This window comes from Fukomys damarensis, unplaced genomic scaffold, assembly GCF_012274545.1.
Source record: "Fukomys damarensis isolate Sample0158 unplaced genomic scaffold, DMR_v1.0_HiC HiC_scaffold_12, whole genome shotgun sequence".
Lineage (NCBI taxonomy): Eukaryota > Metazoa > Chordata > Mammalia > Rodentia > Bathyergidae > Fukomys > Fukomys damarensis.
This window is the reverse complement of record NW_022900924.1, coordinates 33658519-33678639: the sequence shown is the minus strand read 5'-3', so window position 1 is coordinate 33678639 and position 20121 is coordinate 33658519. Positions and strand designations below refer to the sequence as shown.

General features: G+C 41.8%; 1 protein-coding gene across 1 annotated transcript in view; it reads left to right on the top strand.

The window, feature by feature from the left end:
* Positions 1–16742, top strand: part of Nceh1 (neutral cholesterol ester hydrolase 1) — a 54047-nt gene extending 37305 nt beyond the window's left edge. Inside the window, exons 2-5 of the mRNA XM_010632409.3 lie at positions 1320–1548; positions 3747–3816; positions 13416–13587; positions 14717–16742. Of these exons, the coding sequence (XP_010630711.1) occupies positions 1320–1548; positions 3747–3816; positions 13416–13587; positions 14717–15334 (1089 nt within the window). The 3' untranslated portion in view covers positions 15335–16742. The remainder of the gene's footprint in view (positions 1–1319; positions 1549–3746; positions 3817–13415; positions 13588–14716) is intronic.
* The last annotated feature ends 3379 nt before the right edge of the window (positions 16743–20121 follow it).

Below are 20121 nucleotides of genomic sequence, written 5' to 3'. Positions count from 1 at the left end.
TTGCTCTGCTGCTACTAAGATACATTTGCTCCACTAATGAACATTAGTAAAATTCCTAAAATAGTTGTTCATTGTGAGATCAATTGCCTCTTGTTCTTGTTCTTCATGAATGCAGACTAATGGTTTATAAATGCAGTGCTTTCCAACTCTTTTCATGCAAAGTACATGTTATATATACGACAGTAGCATTTATATGGGGAACTGGACAAACAGCTCAGGTGCCTGGCTGCCCAGAGGCTGGGAGATCAGCATTATGGACTACCTGTGTTCCCTCAAGATACACTGGTGTCACCTGTACACATAGGCTGGAAGGCTAGGATAGCACACTGTGGATGTCATGTGGTCCTGCTTTCTGCTCCCATTGTTTGCTTGATCTTATGCATTAATGGTTGTGTTAACCACCAGGATTCTGTTTCATAGTCTACAAAAGAGTGCTATTAGTCTCCAGCCAGTCTCCTTCCTGAGCAACTTGTAGAAGTAGAAAGAGAAGAATAAACTCTACAGGGTATTTGCTGGGTGGCTGACTTAGGTCTCTTCTTTCTCTGTGTCTCCTGCCACCGAATAACTCCCTGCAAATACTTTATGCAGACTTCAGTGCCTTCTGGGATCATAAGTGAAGAGATATCAGGCCGTGTGATCTTTGCACATTTCTGAAAAGCTCCTGGTTGTGTTTGAGCTGGTCATAGTTCTAGGATCTCACTTGACCACCGCTCTCTTGCACTCATTTCTTTCTCCTACTCTCAAAGCACAGGCACATGTAGATGCATAACCTTCAAAGCATTTAAAGATCCTCAAAGTAAAACTTTCCTGTCTCTTATTGGCACTTAAATAAATTATTCTTCCTTTACTCCTGGTACTTTGTGGAACTGTGATGTGCTTATTTAGAAAATGAAACAATGACAACAAAAAGGACTAAGTCCTGGAATTCACAAATCCTAGGTATGAGTCTCAGAATTCCCACTCACCATCTTAGTGGGCAAATTCAGTGCCTAAGTTTTCCCAAGAAAATAGAACTGATGAATCCCATCCCATTTCCCTCTCAGGACTGGCCTGAAAATGAAAAGGCCATTTCATGTGTGAAAATATTTTGTCCACTCTAACAGCAGAAAGTAAGTAAACTTGTCATTGTATTAACAACTGTTCCATGTGTCCTCCAGGGCAGTGGCAGTTGCTGGTAAGAATTCCAGTTCCACTGCCTACCTCGAAAGCACCAGGTCCCGAGTTCAATCCCCAGTACAAAAAAATAAAAAAATTCCAGGCTGAGTTATGTAGCGTAGCTCTTGTGCTGGCAAAGCTGAGACCTGTTCCTCCTCCTGCAGAGTAACCTGATTCACTACCTGGGACTGAGCCACCATCTGATCACATTGAATTTTATCATCGTTTCTTTCGGCAAGAAAAGTGCGTGGTCATCTGCCCAAGTGAAGGTGACCGACACGGACTTTGACGGTGTGGAAGTCCGCGTGTTCCAAGGTCCTCCAAAGCCCGGCGAGCCGCTGAGACGCAGCGTCGTTTACATCCATGGAGGAGGCTGGGCCTTGGCGAGCGCAAGTATGTCCTGGTCACCTTCGGATCGTTTGGCATTTGTGAATGGCCCTGGGGAGGAAATGGGATTGATCTTGGCTCTATTAGTGGGTAGGGAGAAGGGGAGCGTTTGTCTCGCCTTTCTTGGACTGTCCTAGTTACCCCTGCTATTCCAGTAGAATTTTTAGTAGTGCTGTTTTGGCCTTTTGGAAGGATCCTGTTTTGAATGGTAAATTATATGATTACATGATGCAAAACGTTTTTGCTTGGGGGTTTGTTTCTTAATGCAGGAAACTGTTCTGAAAATACCCTCTCTAGCCTTTAGCATAGGCTTATTGTGAAGTGTTAATAATAGCTTTTCTGAACCCAAAGAAGGTGAAGTTCACTGGTCCAGAATAGAAGGAATTATCTGTCTCTCTCTTGCCAACTTAGAGACATCTTTCTATGAAGTAGAGTAGGTATTTCTTAATACACATGTTACCTCATCGACATCTTACCAGTTTACACAACCAAGCATTCAAATATAGAAGGCATGCAGCTGTGAAGAGGAAACACTTGGAAAGTTCAAGAATATTATCTTCAAGGCGGATGTTGTTCACGAGCAGGAGAGGTTTGAAATGGCAGGATTGCCAAGCAGAGCCATCCATGGCAGTCAGGACGGCAGGACCTTTTCAGTTCCTGTGAAGATCATGTTACTTCCTTCTTTTCAGCCCAGAGCTTTGGATATGCCCTGAGTTTAAGATGGAAACTTGTATTTGTTATACTATTATATGATTTTTAACTTTACTTTTTTTTTTTTTTCCTCATGCTGGGGATCGAACACAGGACCTTGCACTTGCCAGGCAGATGCAGTGCCACTGAGCTACATCCCTGGCCCTATATGATTTTTCGAATGCAGGAAAACTCAAAGAAGTATACATTTTTCTCCCTATCCCATTTTATTTAGCTCATATCTTTTATTCACTGATTTGTTCAGATTTTTCAGCCGCTGTTTACTGCATATGTGGAGGCCCCAGACCGAGGGGTTTCTTGAGTGCAGGACTCCCGGCGCCAAACTCAAGCAGCTGTGGGCAAAATGGGCTGTAGGTCCTCACTGCTGTGTGCTAGGGATAGGGGCCCATAAATGGCTAGGACGGGGTCTCTGCCTTAGAAGAGATTGGCTCTGTAGCATCTGACCCTTGCCAGGTTAAAATAGCACTGAAGCGTAGATATCAGGAGTGTATGGATGACAAGAGCCAACCTGCCCTTCTCTACTAAATTTTGATTGACTGCTCCTGCCAGAGGAAGAGGTGGGCTGGCAGAGGTATGCAGTTCTTACAATGTCTGCTTCTAAAGTTACCTTGGAAAGCCCGTAGATAAGGATACATTAGACTCTCTGTTGGCACAGCTATCAATCTTAATTTATTGGACGAACAATTAAGGGATTAAATTCTCACACATTGAAGTTGATTCTGTAAGCCAGTTGTAGTGATGCACACCTGTAGTCCCAGCACTCAAGAGGCTGAGGCAGGAGGATCGCCATGAGTCTGAGGCCAATTTAGACTACATGGTGAGCTCAAGGCCAGCCTGAATTACATAGTGAAACCCTGTCTCAAATAAAGTAATGTTGGTCCTATGCCTATAGACCTTTGTGTCCTCCTAGGAAATACTAAGATTTTCTAAAATTCTAGTGCCTTGTGTGTTGATTTAAAGAGAATAATACATTCTTTAAATTAGCAAGTTTCTTAATCACAGCAAATAAGGCTGTTAAAAACAAAATTTTATGATTCTAAGGAGAAAGCTGCTTATTTGCTGTGATCTTTTTCTTTTCTTTTCTTTCCTTTTTTTTGGTACTGGGAATTGAGCTCAGGACCTTGTGCTTGCAAGGCAGGCAGCAGCACCACTGAGCTAAATCCCCAGACCCTGTGATCTTTTTGAAAGGTACATTCATTTGAAGAGCTCCAAAATCAGAAACAATGTTATGCATTTCATTACTTAAAAACATATTCAAAACTAATGTAATATAAATTGCCTTTGAATTATAGTTTTTGCATTCTATCAGAAATCAGTATTAATTTTTGCATTTATACATGTAACTATTAATAAGACATTTGTGCACACTTGCTTTTAGTTATTTGTTTTTATTTACTCCAAGTCTGAAAATAATCCACAGTCAGAAACATTTAACAATGGAAAGCATTGATGACTTATTTTCCAGTGACTGGTTGTCCCTTTGTCTCTTTTAGAAATCAAGTATTACGATGAGCTGTGCACTGCAATGGCAGAGGAACTGAATGCTGTCATTGTCTCCGTTGAGTAAGTAATTCATGCTAGTTGTAAGAATATTTTTTCCTTTCTTTTTTTTTTGGTACCAGGGATTGAACTTGGGTCCTTGCGCTTGCGAGGCAGGTAGCAGAACCATTGAGCTAAATCCCCTGGTCCAATAATTTTTTTTATTAAGAAGAGATTCGAGGTGAAGCTTCAGTAACTTTATTTTGCAGGTGATAAAATAGAGTGTGGTGGTGCACTTCTGTATTCCCAGCTACCTGGAAGCTGAGGCAGGAGAATCTCAAGTTCAAGGCCACCCAAGGAAATTTAACAAGACCCTGTCTCAAAATAAGAAATAAAAAAGGCTGGGGTTGTAGTTGAGTGAGAGGACCCTGGATTCAATCTGTAGCCTTGAGCGGGAAAAAAGGTGTAAAGTAAAGGTGCAGAGGTGGGGGGATTTGCTCAAGGTCACACTCAGCATAATCAGAAGAGAATGACTTCAGTTTTAATGAAAACGTCTTGAACTAGCTTTTATAACACCTTGACTTACCCTCATATTTTAGTTTTAAAAGCTTCTGGAACAGGAATTAAAAATTAGGGGATGGGCCGGAGATTTGGCTCAGTGTTTCCACTGCCTGCCTTGTAAGGGCAAAGACCCAAGTTCAACCCCTGGTACCAAAAACCAAAAAAACAAAAACGCTAGGGAAGTATACGTTTACCTGCTTTTTTTTTTTCTTTTTCTTTTCGAGGCAAGGTCTCACTGTGTAGTTCAAGCTGTCTTGGACTCACTATGCAGTCCAGGCTGGCCTTGAACTCGCAGTGACCCTCCCACCTCGACCTTCCGAGTGTTGGATCCACAGGTGTGCACTACCACATCCAGAAAGTACCTACTTTCTAAAACTAAAAAGTAACCAAGGTGTCTCTCCTACAGCCAAGAAACAGAAACGTTGCTATCTTAGCTTTAGGTTCTGTAACTTGGACCTTGTGAATAGCAATAAGTATTGTTAAAACCTTAGTGGTATAATTATTTGTAATGGTAATCAGATTAATCTTATGAGTTGTCTCTACCAGTACTTTTTAAGCCACTTTCCTGGGCAGCTAAGAAGAATGGGAGTAAGAATAATAACCCGCTGGGAGGCTGAGGCCAGAGGATTGCAGCCTGGGCAACTTAGCAGCTTAGCAAAACCCTGTCTCAAAATAAAAAATAAAAAAAAGAGCTGGGGATATAACACAGTGTGAAATCTCTGGCTTCAATCTCCAGTGCCACAAAAACGATATTTATCTGTATCTCTGTCTCTATATCTCTGTATCTATCTATATCTATATCTATCTGTCATCTTTACCTACATCTACGAGATGGATAGAACGAGTCTTCTTGATGTGATAATGAACTGAATCCAGGTCAGATTGCTTCCATGATCCCTGTGCCTTTTTGGATCCAGTATCAAACTAATATTGGAGGAAGTGGGCAGTGCTGAGCAACAGCGTACAGCTATACCACATCATCCATGTTCTGGGCACAAGCTCTTTCAGGTCTCTGCTTCTTCTGCCTCTCTGCCTGATCCTCTCTCGCAGTCGTGGCTCACTCTTCCTGACTCTGCTCTGGATCTGAGATCTCAGAGACTCTTTTCTTCTGCGGTCTATTAGAGGGGCTGTTCTCTTGGGTCATTAGACCACTCTGACCTTGTGAATAGAGACCCTACAGTCAGTTACATGGAGTGGTACCGTGGACCACTCATGGCTCTGAGGCCTCTCTGAACTCTCACTCTTGGGTGACACCCAGGTCACCTGAGAGCTCTCAGTGAGGTTTAGTAACCCAGGGGCTTCAAGTAAGTGATCATCTATCTTCTGGCCAGGACAGCTGGCTGGAAAAAAGCAGGCACTGTTTAAGCAGCCACCCACCCCCATTCTGGAGCAAAGCCCCCCAACTCAGTGTAGAGAGACAAGTTTCTGGGGCCTTCAGTGGTTTCCTGTGTTGTTCTAGCTCCTTGCAGAACTAGAAAGGGAGGCTGGACTTGTTTCACTTGGCACCATGAGTGAAACTTGTTCCATGTAACCTAGGATAACATTTTACACCAATAAACTTTTGATATTCATAAACTTCAGTGCAGGTTAGTTATAAAATCTGCATCTGTCTCAAGCAAACCTGGTGCTCTTGAGTCTAGGTTTACCGTAAAACAGAAGGATGGCTAAGATGTTTTTAAGATTTTTTTTAAAAACTTACAAGGGATGCTGCTGTCCTCTTAAATTCCAATGTGCCTGATCTCTTCCTGTAGCATCCAGGAGTTACCTGCTGGGAATTACCACAGTGCAATGGTCAAGTACGGTTACCTGGTTGTGTGACGTTCAGGAAAATCACTTAAATTTATGTGCAAAGTTGGTCTCAGAGTCCTTTCTGGTGTTTCAAATGTGACTACTGGGAACAGAAAGCAGTACTTCGGTTGTCTTGAGACACTAGACAAATCCGCAGGAGTAGTGCTGTAGCCTGCAGGAAAAAAAGGTAACTTTCAAACTACTTATCGACATGTGTTTGGAACTCATAGCACATTCTGGGTTTTGGTTAGGGCCCCAGCCATCCACAGAGAGTGTCAAAACCTGTGCTGCAGTTGAGATGTGGCCAAGGTCATATGATCACGTTTCTCTCGGAAAGAATGTCCAGAGATCTAACTCGGGACTCACTTCCGCTCACCGCCTTAGGCCTTTTTGTTCTCTTCCATGAATACTGATTGCACCCCTGTTCTGTGCCAGCTACTGTGCTAAGCTGTGGTGACACGCAGAGTAAGACCTGATCCCTGCCCTCACAATCTAGATGCTAAGAGGTATCTTGAACACCGGATGTGCAGCGTGATGAGTGATGGGAAGGAAAAGGGGAGAAGTGACGGATCCAATCTGACCCGATGCAGGTCCGTGTCCTACCTAGGCAAGGTCGTACCTAGTTTGAAGTGTATAAAAGGCATTTAAAACCTGCGTGCATCGCGCCCCTGAGGATAAACAGAACCTGTTTAGACAGAGTGCATTGGTTATGCAAGTGCGATGAGAGGGCTTGGGAAGGAAGGTTGGAGGCAGAGAGCATAGAGTGAGAGAAGACACATAAAAGGGCTTATGAGTTTTCCCTCCCAGCAGAGACGCCGTCGGCCTCCAGCTGTTCCTTGTCTTTGAGGTCTGCAGCAGCGCGCAGTGGGGTCGGGACTGTGTGTATCATGAGTTGTGGCCTTGGGGAAGATTAGAGCCTAGGGAAGCTGAGAAGTTGGGGTGAGTGCAGCCCCGGTCACGGGAGCACTGGCAGTTGGAGCTCCTTCCTCTCTTCCTTGCTGTACTGCTGTAGTCTGGGGACGGACCTCGCAATTGAGGTGAGTAAAGGCCTTCAGTTATAAAAAATAGGTCAGTTGATGTGCCTGGTACTTAGCATCTTCTACAGCATTGCTGTCTTTATATCAATTGTACAGTAAGTGTTTGGGAAACACATGGAAAAGCTCACCTTATCTAAGTTACATGGGGATAGCCTCATTCATATAACCCAGGATAATCTTGTTTTACACTGCTAGACTTCTTTTATATTCATAAACTTCAGTACAGTTTAGTTATAACATAGTGCCTTTTTACCTCTAGTTTGTTAAGTAAAACACAATACCAAACCATAAGGCAGAAAGAGCAAGAAACATTTAGTATCATTTTTAAAATACAAGATAATAAAGTCTTAGGTATGTTGGACATTATTAAATTCTACAAGAGATTTACCTCACTTTTTTCAGTGTGGAAAACGATTTCAAGTTGTGTTGTGCTTTTAATTAAATTTTGACTCCACTGGTAAACTGCTTTATGTAGATGCCTTAGACTTATTTATTCACATCCCACCAAAAGTCAGGTGTCACCTGGTGATTGGCAGAACTTAATGCTTCACAGAACTGTAAGGAGGGCTGTTGCTAACAAGACCCTGTTGCTCTTAGTTTGATGCTCACACAGTTGTAAGCAATGAGAATTTGATGCTTCTGATTGATTCCATCTATAAAATCAGGTGACTGCAAGATGGCAAAATCACAGTGCTTCTGTGAGGCACAGTGGAAGTCACATCTTTATTTGTAGTAGTATGTATAAGACAGTCTGAAAAACAGGAAATGACAGTGACCTTGTGAATCTCCCTTCCTCCTTGTCCTGCTCTTCCTCAGTCCTGAACAGAAAGGGAATCCTCACTTATCACCCTCATTGGGGTACTTGCAGAAGGTGGGCAGATGGCGTTCTGAAGGGTTCCACTCCAAAGCAGCAGAATGTTTGCTCAAAACATGTCTTTCACCCAGTCGTGCCAACTGTAGCAAACCTCAGTAGCGTCACAAATAACTTAATATTACAGAGAGAAAATACTGTGGCTTTGCATTAGTCACCTTTCCTGTTACTGTGACAAAATACTGATGTCTGCAGCATAAAGGAGGAGAGGTTTATTTTGGCTTACGGTTTTCATGGGTTCAGTCCATGGTTGGTTGACTCCAAAGCAGGAATGACAAGATGGAAGGGCGTGATGGAGGAAAACTGCTCACCCCATGCCAGCTGGGGAGCAGAGAGAGACAAGGGAGGAACGAAGGATAAGAAATCACCCCTCTAGGTCACGCCTGCGACCCACCTCCTACCAGCACATTTGGCCTTGAATTCATTAATGAATCAATCCACTGATCAGTACAACACGCTTTGATCCAACGACCTTCCAAAAGTTCCCCCTCTGCAAACATGAGAGGGGAGCATTTCAGAACTAAATCAGAACAGGTTTCTTCTAAAAAGTAAGTTGTCTTATTTACTTCGATGTCATTAACTAATGGATCATTCCTTCTAGACGTATTTCACTAATGTCTTTTGGGCTGTGATTTATACTTAAAAAAATACTGAACTTTGTCTTATGGCTTAGACTTTTTAGAATTTCAGGGAGGGTGGAAATACCTATGACTTAAAACCACCATGAGCTTTGAAGCCTGGTCCCTGTCATACCTGGACCTTACAGAGCTATCCTTAGCTTCTGGAAACACTAAGAAAGAAAGCTAGAAGGACCTGGCACCAAGCCTGCCTGGGCTTTTGTGGCTCTTTTTGCCCTTGAGGATAAAACCAAGGTTTGCAGCTGAATTGAATGGAGGAGGCAATTTAGGTAAACACAGAGAGCCTAAGGGTGACTCTGCTGTTTGTGTAGCTACGTCCCATGAGTGGTGTGTGTGTGTGTGTGTGTGTGTGTGTGTAGGTTTTTCTTTTGATACTGGGGGATGAACACACAAGGGCTCCCATGTGTCAGACAAGTGTGTTAGCTCCGAGCTGTTCCTCCAGTCCCAGAAGTTGAAAACAGACCCCAGGTGCTTCACTTCCTTTGAACAGACTGCAGTTCTAGCTCAGCTGCTGTATTTCGATGAAGCATCTAGGTATCTGTCTGTGCTTTGAATGTTAGTCTTGTTCAGGTGCTAGTCTCCGTGCTCCCTCCTGAGTGCGTGGTGGTCATAACGATCTCAAGGAGCCAATTTTGGGAGTAGAAACAGCAGGGAAGACCCTTAAGTTTTATGCACAAAACACATTTTACTCATGAGAAGAGAAATGACCTTCCACTCTCAGTCCTACTCTGGAGGAGTTTTATTGTATGCCCTTTTAATGAAAAAGAAGCTTGTTAGAGGAGGAAGTAGGCTGTTCTCTGGGGTGTCTCCCTGAAAGAGCATGATTTGGATGTGACGTCTGATTCATTTCGGATAACCCTTTCCGAAGCCTGCAAGAACTGTAACTGTTTTGTGTTTTCAAGGTGATTCTATTAAGCTTTTCTTAGGAGGTGGAGAATAGGGGGGAAAAGCTGAAAAGCAGTGAGACTTCCCTGTCCCCTGCTGAATCTTCTAGGAGTGTAACTTCGTATTAGACGGTCACACCTTTCACCTACCTGGCACAGCGTGAGGTGAACTCTGCCCTGGCAGAAGGTGGTGCACATACTTTCCAGGTGAGGTCATTTTGGGGGAAGAATCTCATTCAATCCTCTTGGAATTCTGGTGTCATTCTGGGCTTCCACTCACCATGTGCCTGAGCAGCTCAAGCCCTGGCTCAGAATGGCAATGCCTTTGACGTAAGGATCAGGTGGTCAGTATTTCCGAGTACTGTGCCCCTGCTCTGGATGCTGTTGGTACAACAGGTCATAAAGCGAGTATGTTCCTTTCAGGAACGGTGCTGTTCCTTTCAGGGAGGTTCACATCGTAACTGTTTGGTAGATAATTATGACTTCCCTTCTACTTCTGGAGATAGCCAAGGTGTAAGCGTTATAATGTATTATTAGAGAGATTGAAGGCTCCAATAAAGGAGAGTTACTTTTGGCTGGGAATCAGGAGGCTTAATGGAAAAAGTGGCATTTAAAGTCAATTTAAAGGATGGGGACGCTTCACGGGGAAGCCATGGGGAAAGGGTCTAGGGATAGAGAGACGGACCGATGTGTTAGGGATGGGAATGGGGGAGATGTGTTCAGAGAGGAACGAGAATTGGACCAGAATCTGGTATTTCTGACCCCAGGCTGCCCATTAGAACTATTCGGGGATCTTCTTTCCCACCCTGACTCATTGAATCAGCATATTTTGAAGAGGGCTCACACCTTGGTGCTGGGGGGAAAAAAAAAAAAAGAAAGAAAGAAGAAGAGAGGAATTAAATAAATAAATCCACAAGATGATGCAAAGTAGGTGAAGAACATCCTGAACTAATTACCACAGAGCTAATGTATAGTATCCAGGAAGTACAGTCCTTGGATACAGCCAGAATAGGAGGTTAGGAGTAATTTCCTTTTCAAGTTTTTTTTTTCTTTTGGTACCGGGGATCAAACTCAGGTCCTTGCGCTTCAGAAGTGGGCGACGGAACCACTGAGCGACATCCCCATCCTGTTCTTTTATTTATTTATTTTTTAAACTGGGGATTGAATCCAGGATCTTCACACTGAGCTACATATTCCAGCTGCTTTTTAATTTTTTTTTAAATTTTTTATTTTGAAAAAGGTTCTCACTAAGTCATTAATATGCCCAGGCTGAGCTCAAACTTGCCATCCTCTTGCCTCCCGGAGGGCTGGGGTCACAGGTGTGTGCCTGTGACACCTGGCTCCTTTTTAATTTTCTTGAAAGCCACATGACTTATTACTTTCCCCACCACAGATAGCACTATATGGCATACATCTTGTATGTAAAAAGTATAAAATATACCTTTAAACTTTTCTTTGGGAGGAAGAAAAGTAAGTCATCAGATACATCCTGTGGGGCCAGCCCTGGGCTAGGTGTTTTGTTTTGAGAATTTTGCAAATCCATTGAATCAGGAGAAGTGTTCTGAGCTGTCAGAAACTCACCGTTTTGAGATTTTAGTGCTTTTATCCATATAGTTTTTAAAGGCGGTGGCTTTTGAAGACTGAAAATATATTTAAGGGAGAGAGCGTTGGTTAGGAAGTCCATTGTGAATGAAGACCCACGTGTGAGCAACTTGAGAGCCTGCCTCAAAACAAACCCGCAGCTCTTGAGGACAGGGTCTGTGTTCTTATCCGCAGGCACAGAAGCTTGCTGTGCGCTGTGTGGAGTGCCTCTGCAGAACACTGGGCGAGGTGCCTCTTGTAGGAGTATGATGAACTTTCCAGGATGTACACATTTATTCAACTGATTACGCCTGTTGCCTGAGTGAGCGGTGAATTTCCTTTGTCTGGTGGGAGGTGTGCACAGTGATAAAGACAGGCGTCCCAGCCCACACCTCAGTCTCCTCTCCCTGTGGCGAATTCCTGAATTGAGATGGTACACAGGCCTGGATACTTATATCGGGTGCTTTAATTCAAGACCCACAATTTTTTAAATTCAAAAGCAAAAAAAGAATCCTCTCTCAGTACTTCAAAGGGACACGGCTGTAACACAAGCCACAGAGAGCAAATAATATTTGTGTATGCTTCCTTTGGCTCCGTCACCTGTGAATTTCCTCCCTACTTTCCAGTGTCTGTGTCTGTGAATATGCTGTGAAATTTGGTTATACTGCTCAGGCGAATTCCAGCTACTTTGAAGGTTCATATTACACCAGGTAACCTAAGAAATTCTCCAATAAAAATAAAAAGTCTATAAAAATAATGTTCTTTTTCACAGAGTAGAACTTTCGCAGCTTGAACAAAAAGGCAGGATTAGAATATGGATCTGTAAGGGTGCCAGGAAAATTTCCATCACCGTCTGTTTTTAAACATGTTTGTCTGTCATCTGAGCCAGCTATCACTTGATGAGATTAACCAGTACATGCCATTCATTTATTCCTTTACTAACTACTACTGTGGACTGAACCTAGGGAGTGCTAACCTATACCCCAAATCTTTTTTATTTTAATATGGAGATAGGGTCTTACTAAGTTGCCCAGGCTGTCTTTGAACTTGCAGTCTTCCCGAGTAGCTGGGATAACAGGTGTGTGCCACTGTACAGACCCCCTGAGCATGCTCTTTTAGATTACCAGTTTCCCTTGATCCAAAGGTACTGAGACCTTTTCTGAAACAGCACTTGAAAATTCTGTTTAACTCATGTACATATGTACTCCAATAGGGAAGTGTTCTGACCTCCAGGCAACCAGGAAAATTGCTTATCATGACATATGGGATAGGAATGAAGTAAAATAGTCATTATTTTCACAACTTGTCATGAAGTTCACTTGTTTATCTAAAAATTGAAGGAGCCCAGGATTTAGCTCAGTGCCTTCCTCATAAGCCCAAGGGCCCGAGTTCGATTCCCCATACTAAAAAAATAAAAAATAGGAATTCAACTTGGCAGGCTGGGGATGTAGCTCAGCAGTGCAGCGTCTGCCTGGCAAGCGTGAGGCCCTGGGTTCAATTCCCTGTACCAAGAAAGAAAAAGTGAAAAAAAAGAACAACAACAACAACAAAAAATAATTCAATTTGGCAATACTAAAATTACCTACAAGTGATGGTAAATAGACTTGTGTGATGTCGCCACTTAGTGGGGAAATGGTACAGTCCCACTCTGCCCATTATCAAATGCAGAAAAAAATTTATTAATTGATCATTACATTAAAAAATATTTTTATCTTTTTGGCAGCCACTAAGCTAATTTCTTACTTCATTTAGTTTCAAAATGTAATAATTAGTATTTCACAAGTATTTGTTCATTGAATGTCAAGATATTTAGACAGCAGGATTTAAAGTGAGAAAAATAAATGGCCCTTTATACAGCAGTTTAAAAAATTAGTTTCTGAAAATAAAATGCTACTGTTAAGATGAAAATAAAAAACCTGAGTCTGAAATGATATTTTTACATTTTAATTAAGTATTTCTCTATCTTATTTTGGTCAGTGTTTATTTTACAAGTCAAGCAACTCAATTTTTTCATTTGCAGACCGAAGTTACATGAATATGAAAAAAAATAAAGGTTTACTGGAGAGATGGTTATAGGCCTAGGTTTCTCTTTGAGTTGGTAATGGTGAGTGTATTTGCTCTGTTTGTTGGTTTATCATGAAAACAAAGACTTTTGCTACACAAAATTGTTACATTTTTAAACTAAGTACTTTTGTTAAGTTTATATTTGTATTTATTTTACAAAGTTTATTTCTAGCTTCAAGGAAATTAGTCCTTTTAAGCTTTAAATGCCCTATAAAAACTTGGTGATGTCCTTTAATGAGTATAATTTTTATCTTCACAGGTACAGGCTGGTCCCACAGGTTTATTTTCCTGAGCAAATTCACGATGTGGTCCGTGCCACGAAGTACTTCCTGCAGCCGGAGGTCTTGCAGAAGTATAAGGTGGACCCTGGCCGAATTGGCGTTTCTGGTGACAGTGCTGGTGGAAACTTGGCCGCTGCCGTTGGACAACAGGTGATACCGCTGCCCTCGAGTGCCCTCTAGTGCTGAGAGAGTGCATGGTTCCACCCAGCGGATGAATATCTGCATTAGATGTGGCGAACACACTGTGCCTGCTACTACCTGCACAGTCATCTTATTTTGAGACAGGGTCTCACCAAATTGACCAGGCTGGCCTCAGCTTGGGATCCTTCTCCTCAGCCTCCTCAGGAGCTGGGATTACAAGCACGTACCATCATGCCAAGGGGGAAGACTCGTTGAAGGAAGCATCCTGAGTCCTGCAGTCCTTGATGCCAGTCCACGTTAGAGAAGGTCTGACATCTTACAGGACTCCCTGGCTCCTCGGGGAGAGGTGTGAAAAATAGCACTGCCTGACTCCCTGCTCCTCTTTCGTCTTTGACTGGCAAAACGATGTGTTTGTGCTTAAATTCCATTTTCTATGATTGTCTTCTTAGAACTTTGAGACGAGTTGGTGTTTCCCAACGCTTTTTTTTTTGAGACGCCGTGATATAATCATACCGGCAAAAGTGACAGGTGATAGCTGCAGGAGAGGGGATTCACGTCCGTTTCCATTCAGGCCTCATTCTGGGATGCGTGCCCATTGTGCAGAATGCAGGTGCAATAGCCCACATTATTTAAATTCTCACTCCCACCAAGCGTGAGGACTGAATGCTCATCAGAGGGTTTTCACTAAATGCTTTGGACTCCTGTTGTTGTCTGCTCATTTAGCTTTACTCTTTTTTCTCCCCAGGGAGCCATTGCCATTTGGGGCTTTGTACAGAATAACAATTAAATAAAGTTTTTACTTTATTCACCCATAATAGCCACCAAGGTGTGCTGCGTGCCAAAGGATAGATACAAGTAGTGTTAATGGGCGTGCAGACCTCAGAGGTCATGGACCTTGGGTTCACTCAAAACCACAAACTGCAAACAGTATAGCTTTCTTAATAAATACCCAGCTGCTTGGTAGGGTGGTAGGGGTGGAGAATTATTTACTTTTAAACTGTCTTCCTTAATACCATGCCTTGTAGAAATGTAAAATTTATTCTTTTATCTAACTCAAACAATACATGAAGCCACTCTCCAGTGTCCTTTCTGTAAAAAGAAGCACACAAAATGAAACGCTGTGTTTCTTCCTTTTCAGTTCAGTCAAGATGCCAACCTAAGAAATAAGCTCAAACTGCAAGCATTAATCTATCCAGTCCTCCAAGCATTAGATTTTAATACACCCTCTTACCAGCAAAACGTGAACACCCCAATCCTGCCCCGCTACGTCATGGTGAAGTACTGGGTGGACTACTTCAAAGGCAGCTACGACTTTGTGCAGGCGATGATCGTTAACAATCACACTTCCCTGGAGGTGGAGGAGGCTGCTGTCCTCAGAGCCCGACTAAACTGGACGTTGCTGTTGCCCGCGTCCATCAAAAAGGACTACAAGCCTGTTGTGCAGACCACGGGCAATGCCAGGATCGTCCGGGAGATCCCTCAACTGCTGGACGCCCGCTCCTCCCCACTCATTGCAGGCCAGGACGTGCTCCAGCACCTCCCGAAGACCTATATTCTCACGTGTGAGCATGACGTCCTGAGAGACGACGGGATCATGTACGCCAGGCGCCTGGAGAGCGTGGGTGTGGAGGTGACCCTCGATCACTTCGAGGATGGCTTCCATGGGTGCATGATTTTCACTAGCTGGCCCACCAACTTCTCAGTGGGAATGCGGACTAGGAATAGTTACATCCAGTGGCTGGATCAAAACCTGTGAAAGAGTAAAATCTCCGGAAGGCTCGAGCCCCTCTTGACCTCTTGCATCTGCTTTGCAAAGACGTGGAATTTTTAGTCGCTTAATCCCCCTCCCTCGTTACTTGTGAGTCTTGGATTCTCTGTGCTCTGCAGACTTTATGATAATCTAATTTTTAAAAGTGAATTTGAGTGAGTGCAAAGCTATCTGAATTTGGTTTCCAAAGTGGGCCGTGCTCTGTGTTGTTCAAGCCAACTACTACTAATATCCACGGCTGCAAAATGCAGGACCCCGGCTGGAAGTAGCCTTGGGTCCTACCTGCATTGAGATAACCTTTTCAAAAGCTGTGTTTCCATTGTGGACTATGGGGTGACCTTTGATGAGTTCAGAAAACGGGAGTTCTTGAACTTGCCAGAGCTGACTGGTTCAGAGTGGTGTTAGATGCCACACTTTCGGCTCAGTGCTGGACCAGGTGCTCTCTGTCCTTTGCAGGGGGTTTTGCCTCCTGTGGGAATTTCCGCAATGGCTTTCTAGCAAGACGGTGTCTCGAGGATTTTCCTCTAGAGTGTTAATTTTATCAAGTCCAGTTGGATTAAAATGATACTTGAAAGTTGCTTTCTACTACTATTATTAGAAAATAAGAGGCTGCATGCACTGAATATATATACATATTGTTAAACTTTCGTTGTTTGGTTACATTGTCTCCTTGGGGAAATCTTTTGGGAGCAAATTTATTGAGATTTAGATTTTTTCCACTGTGAAATAAGTAAAAAACAGACAAAGGAAACAACCTATTGTTTCATAAAAATGCTTCTGACACAAATTATCAAGAGCAGTGTGCATATACTTGATATAATAAGTAAATAAAGTACCTTTACTATTAATTTAAAATACTTTTACTTAATGAAAAAATACCTTTAGAAGGTCTAGTCTATTCTTAAAAATTCAACTTTTTCACTTATATGGCTTTAAAATGTGACTATTTTGGTAAAATATAGTGTATTGTTTATTTTTTAAAGTTATTTAATGTTACTGTACATAGCTAGACTTAGGGTTTTCCTGAAAAACATCTGTAATAAATATGAAAAGGAATGGTATTTTTAAACTACCTTCAAATTATATGCACATATAATTTTATGGAAAGAGATAAAATAGCAAATAATAGTACTATATATTAAGAAAAAATATTTTGATATTTATATGCATATACAAGCTAAAATGATTAGAAATTCTGCACCTAGTAAAATTATCTAAGTTTATGCTGGTTGAGTATCCCTCACCCAAAATCTGAAACTTTAATTGCTAATGTGATATAACAAGTGGAAAATTCCATACCCTGACCTGAAGATTTTTTCCATACAATTTTGCAGTGCTGGTTACTGAACCCAGGGCCCTAACGTATGTGTGGCAAATGCTCTACCACTTAGCTATATCTCCAGCCCATTTTGTTTTATTTTATTTTATATTTATTTTGAGGCAGATTCTCATTAAATTGTGTAACTGGCCTTGAACTCACGATCCTGCCTCAGCCTCCTAAGTAGCTAGGATGTAATACAGGCATGGGCCACCATGTCCTGCTCGTACCATGAAAATTTGTTTCATGCACAAAAGTATTAACAGCACTGTATAAAGTTCGGGCTATGAGTACCTATGCATTTCACATATGAGTATATGTGAAACAGATTAGTTTTGTCTTTAGATTTGGGTTCTATCCTAAGTTATTTTGTTCTGCATGCACAAATATTGCACATTCCAGAAGACTCCAGAGTGCTTCTTGTCTCAGTCATTTCAAGTAAGGGGTACTCAGCCCGTACTTTAATACCTTCAAGACAAACTGCTGCTGTCTGTTCTTTACGGTCAGAGGAACCCTTACTCCTATTCTTCTGGGTGAGGGGCAGGCAAACATTTGCAGCTGCTGTCTGCACTCCTCATTTCCTCCTTCCAGCCCAGTCTAGGAGTTCCAACAGCCCACGCTTACCTCCGTGTAAAGTCTGCACTGCCAGTGGGAGCATCTTTGGCCTAGCAAGAAACTTCTGTTCTGATTTTCTGATTTATGCTGCTTCCTGCCCCTCCAACTTCACCCCGTCTGTGCTGCTCTTAGGGCATGCAGAGAGCAGCAGTGCAGCTGCACACGGAGAGAAGGTCGAACCTTCCACTCCTGTAAAGGATGGGCACTGCCACATCTAGCCATGAGGTAACATAAGAATTTGCATACTTATTTATTTTTCATCTATTGTAAGAGATAGTGGTATTTTGTGTGCAAAACACAAGTAAATGAAGCCACGGGTGTATGTGTGTGCACCTATATGTGTATAAGAATAATCATGCAGGCTATCTTGCTAATGTACTTAGGTGACTCATTTCCCACCTCTGAGCCTCTTCTCCCTTCCCTCTTTGAGTTCTCTTTTAGCCCATGAATCCCAACAATTTTCTTAGACTGGACAAATTGTATTGGTAATTTTGGGGGGGTTAGGTTATAATTTCATACACATAGACACATGCGTCATTGAAGATTTATTTTTCTAAGAAACCAAAATTTTAGTTCTTATTCTATGACATATTACACTATGCTGAGGGGGGTGTGGGGATGGAACCCAGGCACTTAGCATGCTAGGCAAGTGCTTTACCACTGAGCTACACCAACAGCCCCATCGCTGGTCTGTTGACACCATTGAAAGAAACTTTTTAAGTTTTTCTACCTCTAAGAAGAAATATAATACGTACAAGAATTTCTTTAAAACTGACATTTCCCCCAGAATTACTGCCAAATTCTGTAGTGGTTACAGACAACAAATAATTTCAAATTTCAGAAGAGCTCTTGGATGGAAAGGGGGTGGAGGAAAGCAGGGTTCAGCCACTGTTTCTGAGGAAATACTTAAGTTCATTGTTCTTTGGGTTTTTATTCTTATAAGAATGTCTGTGTTCTTTAGTTCTTTTCTAGTGTGTAGCTTTGTTTTGTTTTTCTATTTTATGAAAAGTTAATACTCTTTTTGTAATATTGTTGTCTGTGAAACAGGAATATTAACATATGAAGAAAAACCTTGAAGTGCTGTAAAATATAGTTATGTCAATTAATGTTTTATCATTGATTTGTGACAAATTTTAAGATTATTATACAACTATCTTGGTGGATATGTTGTTTTATGCATGACCTTTTAACCTTTGACTCTTTGCCTCTTTCCCATTGCAGAGGGGAAGGCAGATTTTATGAAGGATTTTAGGAGCAAATACATTTTGTAAAATGCAAATCCAGTGTGGAGCTAGGAAAGCATAGCCTTGTTTGGAATCTCGCTTGTAAATAAAATGGCTCCATCTGGGAATGCGCCTCTTCATTTCTCCTTAGGCATTTTCTGCTTCCTATTGGAGACACTGCTCTGTTTCTCTTTCTCTCTGTACCCCATATCCCTGCTCAAATTTTCTGCCCACTGGAGAATTCTAGCAATCTTTCAGTCACCCAGAGGTGGTTTGTTGACTTCCTTTATACAATTCATCTCCCCTCTGGATCTCTTATTCCATGTTGCTCTGCACAAGGGAAGCCTATCTTGGACTGACTAGAATCCTCATAAAAGCCATGGCAAAGTACACTTGTTAGGAAAGAGGATAATAATAAAACGAGTTGGGGCTTGAACCATTTCAGCCAAGGAAGTATCGCTGTCACTGAAGGCAAATTCTCAAGTTGGCCTTGTCATAATAAGCATCATGCTTGAGTTTATTATGTTTAGTTTGTATCATTGGAATTTATTAAACATTTTATCTAAATTGTTTATGTTAGTATGGGGTGGTCACATACAAGTGCATAAATTAAGTATTCCCATTCGATTACAATCATTTTTATCTTCCACAAAACCTCTGGTATATAGCTATGTTTTGCAGGATGGATCCACAAATAGTTTCTATAAGTCTCCCTTGGGCTGTTTAAGTGTAAACGCAATATTCCTTCTCTTGCGATTTTATTCTGTTTATTCCCCTTTTGTCCACAACACCTCATGTTTCCTAATGGATCCCCCATTTAAACATCTAGAAGATATCAGTTTCAGTGCCAGCTTACCAAAGTCCAAAAGACTGGAAATGTAAATATGATTTTTATTCACACATGGATTGTTCAGTGTGTTAACTTGTGTCCCTGGAGAATGGGGGGCGACATCACTTGCACACATTTTGTATGGAAGGGCCTCCCCCAAGATTTTCTCAGGCTGCTTATTGTTCACACTGCAGCTCGAATGCCCCTCCTCAAAGAAGCCCAACCTGCCCACCTCTCCCACCGCCACCTTCCCCTGACCCTCTCCAGTCTTGCATTTGCTTTTTCTGTTTTCACTCTTCTTTCTCTGTCTGAAATCTTATTCATTTAACGATGCTTGGTTTTTGTTTTCTCTATATTTAAGTTAAACATAAGCTCCACTCTTCCGGGACTCTGTTTTATCATTGAATAATCAATCCCACTGAGAAAAACTCATTTTCTACGAATCATGTTATAATTTTTCATGTGTGTCTCTTCTAAAAGTAACTTAAATTCATGTCAACTAGTTACTTAAAACTACTGAGTATTTCCAAGCAAAATTAAATTTAAAACAAGTTTTAGCTGCCAGATTTTGAAGTGAAAAATAGTTTTTGAATTTTTTTCCCTCTAAAAACTCAAGTCTGTTCTTCATTTTTTAAAATAGATATTGAGACTCCCCCCCTCCCGCTGTGGTAAATAAACTGCTGCAAACTGCCCTAAAAGAAATGGCCATGTAACGCATTTTATAAATACTCCATAGAAGTCAACTGTAAAAATTTGAGATTTTTTTTTTTTTTTTTTTTTTTTTTTTTTT